Here is a 5,935-nt window from a genome sequence, read left to right as displayed (position 1 = left end):
TAACGTTATGGGGGCTAAATGGCTAATCACCACTTTCACGGTTTTAATTGATTTTTAATTCCTCACAAATTGTTGAGTTTTAATTGTCATTAATATCTTAATTAGTTAGTGGAGTCTTAGTAGTGATTGTAGAATTAGTTTACAATTCAAGTCTTTAGCTTAAGGTCCTTCCCATGGGTTTGACCCTTACTTGCACTATATTACTTTATCAATTAAAGTACTCTAGAGTTTAGTTAGATTTACAAATTATTAATTTAGTAGTTTAATTCTAGTATTTAAGGACACCTAGTCTTTTCCTATCAAATTCCACATTCAATCAAAGCTAAGTCGCTTTCCCTGTCCATCCAACATTCCCATATTCCAATAGCATAGTTGCAGTAACTCTTGAAGTTACATAGCAATTTTGGCGAACCGAAACAAGGTATATATATAGCTTCAAAATGCAAGTATCTATCATGGAGGAATATATATTCCGCATTTCTGCCATTATAAATGATCATCCAAGGTACAAAACATTTCATGACACCTTCGTTTTTTCAGGCACATCAAATGGCATTATTACTTGCAAATAAACACAAATTACAATACACTCGTTTGATCCAAACAGTAGGTGCAAGTTGAAATTCATCTAATAAGTCCCAAGTTTAGGATGCCAAAAGCAGTTTGAGGCCAAGACTTGTCCTTAGATTGTATCAACAAAACTCGAGCCCAAGCAATCCAACCTTCCCAAGACATCCTCTTATCCCAAGGACTTGCCCATTGAAGAAGAAGTATTAGTCCCGTTTCAGCCTCAGTCTCGGCCTCCTCAAACCGGCCCTTGCTCAAATATAGCTGACTCAAAACCACATGAGGCTCCCCGACAAATGGGTTCTTTTGAATGCTCGTTAATAGGAGTTCCTCGGCTTTGTCCAACCCTATCTTTGCATTATCACACACAGCTTCCCAGTACAGATCTCTTGCTTCTATTTGCTCATTTGCGTTCAAAACCCAAGTGCAATTATGAAAGACGGGTGGAATAACAAGTTCGATATCCTCATCTCTCCCTTCCGCCACTTTACTCATCATCGTTCTCTCTTTCATCATCATCTCCTCTTCTCTCGCTATTAACATATAAACTGCTCCCATTTTGGACAGTGAATTAGTCCACAACCCCGGTTTCCCATCTCCTGGCCAGAGCGACACAATATCGCTCCCCTTGTGGTCGAGTTGCCCATTAAAATTCTGAAAAAGCACATCTTGGAAACTGAAAAGCTGATCACTGAAATCAGCTATAGTGATGAGCAGGGGCGATTCTAGGACTTGATCATAGGGGGTGCAAGTTTAACAATGATTTTGGCAACGGTAAGTCGGAAACTAAAATTTAAATACAAAAATTCGCGAGGATAAAGTAAAACACTAAATTAAAATAAAATTGGATCCAAATAATGAGTAGTCTAATAATATGAGATTTTTCTTTATGTTAAACGCAATAGATAGTTGAGTACATACTATTTTATCGTAACTAAATAAATACGAGGATTTTATTTAGTTGAAAATAAATTTAATGCTAAATTTATAAGTTATGCAATTATATAAAAATTGATAAAACTACCAAAAAATAATAGAACGAATTTATAACTAACACAATTTTGAAAATAAAAAACTAAAACTAAGCATTAAAAACACAATTTATAACTAAATGAGATAAAAGTAAAAAAATGACTCCCTTTGGGATCAAACTCAAGACCATCAGATTGAAAGTTAAATATTCAACCACTGAACCACTAAACATTTGATGTTCCTTATTAAAACAACATCTACATATTTCCGAATAAAGGGGTGCAGGTGCATCCCCTGCACCCCCATCAAAACCGCCAGTGGTACTGATGAGAAGAAAAACAGCAACAACCCTTCTAGAAACCCTCACATCTTCACCTGTTCTAATGTGCTTGACAAGGACACCATCTTCAGGAACCAAAGAGTTAATCTTTACCCTCCATTCCTCGTCTTTATTAGATTTGACATCACGAAGAGACTTTTCCGATATTTGGAGGTGGTCCATGAGCTCAGATTCAGTGTAGTGGAATATTAGATTATCAAAAATGAGAGGCTGGCGAGGGATGGTGCAGAAGAGATGAATGAGACTCTCGGCTTCATACCCAACGTGTGCGCGGACAGTGTCACGGCCAGTGGAAGGGTGGAAGATGGCGAGGTTGTTATAGGAGTTTGAGTAGGTAGAGTGGAAAAGGCCACAGAGGCAGACAGCATCAGGAGCACCCCAGAGTTTAAGGATACGGTAAGTGTCAAAGAGGTGTTCGAAAAAGGTGCCGTGCTTGTGCCAGCACTCGGCTGCACCCACTGATCTAAGGATAGACACCAAGGCCGGGAGTTTGTCATCAATCTTGTCCAAATCGCCCCTAATGAAAGGCCTTGCAGATGTCAACAGAGTATCAAGATATGAGGAATGAGACATGTTATTGTTTGATGATGAGAATAATGACAAAAAAAAAAAACAAAAAAAAAGTAGAAGTGGTGGTGCAATTGTAGTTGCGTGGATGACAAGTTTTATAGTGTATGCTAAAGTGTCGCAAATCATTAAACCATGATTTGCCAATAATAGAGGACTCATTTTACACTTCACTTGTACTGGAAATGGAGTATTGTCCAGTGTCTACTAAAGTATTCATCAAACTTTTACCTTTACCAATAAAGTGTCACCACTGACAGAGATTCCCACGCGAGTCTCATTTGATTAAAGCATGCTTTGCCTAATTGTGGAATAATGTGACTCATTTTTCAAGTCCACTCATACTCTAAGGCCCTGTTCTTTTGGACTTAAAGTCACTTAATTTCAGTTCATCTCAGATCCTATAAGTTCGATTCGATTCGATTCGAGATCCTATAAGTTCGATTCCGATCCTATAAGTTCGATTCGAGATCCTATAAGTTCGATTCGAGATCCAATAAGTTCGATTCGATTGGATTCGAGATCCAATAAGTTCAGTTCAGATCCTATAAGTTCAGTTCAGAAAAATTCAGATCCTATAAATTTAGTTCAGAAAAGCTATATACGGAGTATTATTTTTAAAGACCGATACAAAAATATTTGACATTAATTATTCGATACATACATTATTATTTTAAAAAAAAAATTACTCTTCTCATTAATAATTTCAGCGTCACAATAGATTTGGGCATGTTTGATAAAAAGCGGAATAAGGCCATGTATTAGGTACGAAACAACATAGTCAAAAACATTTGGCGAGACAATGGATCCGTTGTTTAGAGTGATAGTGAAGATGAAAGTGATGAGAATTATGATAATATGGAAATAAATGGTTAGAAAGAAAAAGATATAATATGTGATTTATTTGTTATCGTAATGTAATCGTAGTATAATGTATGAACAAACCAATGCATACAAAGCGGAAAAATGTTATTATTTTACCTTGTGTTTTAGACTATAATTTTTTTTTATCAATGTTCTTTCTTGGGAAGTAATAATAATAATAATAATAATAATAATAATAATAATAATAATAATAATAATAATAATAATAATAATAATAATAATAATAATTATAATAATAATAATAATAATAATAATAATAGTTAAGTTAAATAAAATAAAATAAAATAAAGTTCAGTTCGGCTCCTATAAGTTCAGTTCAGAAAAGTTCAGATCTTATAAATTCAGTTCAGTTCAAATCCTATAAATTCAGTTTAGTTCAGATCTTATAAGTTCAGTTCAGATCCTATAAGTTCAGTTCAGTTCAGATCCTATAAGTTCAGATCAGTTCAGATCCTATAAGTTCAGTTCAGATCCTATAAGTTCAGTTCAGTTCAGTTCAGATCCTATAAGTTCAGTTCAGTTCAGATCAGATTCGTTTCACTCCAAAAGAACAGGGCCTAAAAGGGATATTGTGTAGTGCACTATAATATTCATGAGACCTTTATCATAACAACTTCAATGTTATTGTTATAATTGAAGAAAAATAAAATAATTAATATATGATCTTAATATTTTTACTTATAAATAAAAATAAATTAATTTTTCTCAAATTAATTTTTTTAGGTTAACTTCAATGTTTTAAAACAAAATATATATACAATTTTAATTAAAACTAAAAAGTGATAATTAATTATGCATGATCAATGTTTTATAAATAAATTTGTGACTGATCAAATATTATATTAATTAAAATAAAATTTATTCCAATAATGCAACAATCAACATTAAGTTACCAAATTATATCATTTACGATATGTTATATTCTAAATCAATTAATATTTGTTCAAAATGATGTGAATATAATTTTATAAAATTTTTAATTTTTTATAGTTATGTATCAAACATACAGAGACCAAACTCAACTTATTCAAATGTTTTGATTTTGTGTTTTATGTGCTATGTATCAAACATATTGTAACACCCCCATACTCCAAGTGCCTTACCAGGACCACTCGGTATAAAGATGTCACCATCTCGGTTACCCGAGGCATGATAATCATAAGACAATGAAGAAACATACTTTATTAAACAAGTTAAGTGATTACATAACAAAACCAACTGTAAGCAAAATACAACTGCTCTCAAACTATAAACCGACTGAAAGGAACTGTCCTAACAAACACAGCGGAAGACTAAAGACTCTGAAATGTGATGACTCCATCCCCAGCTAGATCCCACGCGTATCCAAGATATACCTGCCAAGCAATCGCTCACCACCCCGAATGGATCCCCACAGTTTTTAAAACATTTAAACGGGGTCAATACTAATCACACAATTTATATACATATCAACAATCCGATAAAAATGAGACGGCTCACACCGACACACATACAATCACACCAATCCCAACAATCTCAATCACCGATCGTCCTTTGGACCATTTCGCGCTGGGGGACCGCAGCCGTACCCACCAAATTCCCGCTCCACATAGTGAGCGATAACCCTGTCCATTAATGTGCACATCCCTTCCGTGGCGGGTTCCACAGAAGGCGAAACTAGGGCGTGAAGCCACTCCCGCAAGTGACCCCACTCAGCCGAGGCCACGCCTCGCGAACCATCAACAACGATCACAACCACAATCACAATACAATTACTATATCAAACAACCAAACACAATACATCAACCAATATCCCATTATGGGACTAATACTGAGTAGGAAATCCTACCTGGTAAGCACACAATCAGACGGTCTCTACTGCTGAATCAAAAAGCTTCCTCTATGAACCCTCCTCCTATCATACAACACATAAAGGCTACCAAATCACATACTACACATAAAACCCCCAAATCTCTAAATTAGGGTTTAACCAAATCAAAGGAAAGACAATAAAAAGGGTACATAGATCTTACCCTCGACGCAAGGAACTCAACGGTATAACCAACGACGCGAACTGACCTTCCAAACTCCGGGGATTGCTAATTATGCGATTAGGATGAAGAACTTCCTTGCTTTCTCTCTTAAACAGTAATTTAGGTTTTGCAAAAGTGATTTAGAATAATGACGATAAAGCTTATATACCTTAACCGCGTAATTAACAAAACCCGAGAAAACTCCCCGTAAAACCGGACACTCGATCGAGTACCCGAGATACTCGATCAAGTACCCCCTTACTCGATCGAGTACCCACGTTACTCGATCGAGTACCCAACAGGTCAGAAACTATTTTAAGACGCAACTCACCCTTACTCGACAGAGTAAGGCCTACTCGATAGAGTACCCAAAGACTTATAAATACGGAGTATTACAGTCTTCCCTCCTTAAAAAGAACTTCGTCCCCGAAGTTCAACCCATACATAAAAACAACCATACTGACTCGACCAAGACACAACAACTTAGCTAAGGACTCAAGAACTCGACCGAACATAGAACATGAACTCTTAACACCCACTCCACCAACTATGTTTACTTCCACAACATGACTCACTATGTCGTATCTACCAC

The 5,935-nt window shown here is 35.7% G+C and overlaps 1 protein-coding gene across 1 annotated transcript; it reads right to left on the bottom strand.

The window, feature by feature from the left end:
• Nucleotides 1-514: 514 nt before the first annotated feature.
• On the bottom strand, nt 515-2,638 carry LOC141587097 (uncharacterized). Its single transcript, XM_074408523.1, has 2 exons — nt 1,864-2,638; nt 515-1,292 (listed from the first exon to the last, which is right to left on the bottom strand). The coding sequence occupies exons 1-2, from the start codon at nt 2,606-2,608 to the stop codon at nt 625-627; spliced, it is 1,413 nt and encodes a 470-aa protein (XP_074264624.1). The 5' UTR covers nt 2,609-2,638; the 3' UTR covers nt 515-624.
• Nucleotides 2,639-5,935: the final 3,297 nt, after the last annotated feature.

This window comes from Silene latifolia, chromosome 6 (genome assembly GCF_048544455.1).
Source record: "Silene latifolia isolate original U9 population chromosome 6, ASM4854445v1, whole genome shotgun sequence".
NCBI classification, from domain to species: domain Eukaryota; kingdom Viridiplantae; phylum Streptophyta; class Magnoliopsida; order Caryophyllales; family Caryophyllaceae; genus Silene; species Silene latifolia.
The sequence above is the reverse complement of the archived record's forward strand: the minus strand, read 5'-3'. Positions and strand labels throughout refer to the sequence as shown.

Coding starts and splice junctions, on each gene's coding strand:
- LOC141587097 (XM_074408523.1), bottom strand. CDS start 2,608: ATGAGTCCTCTATTATTGGCAAATCATGGTTTAATGATTTGCGACACT. Junction 1,293..1,863: donor TGCTGTTTTTCTTCTCATCA/GTACCACTGGCG, acceptor ATCAAGTCCTAG/AATCGCCCCTGCTCATCACT.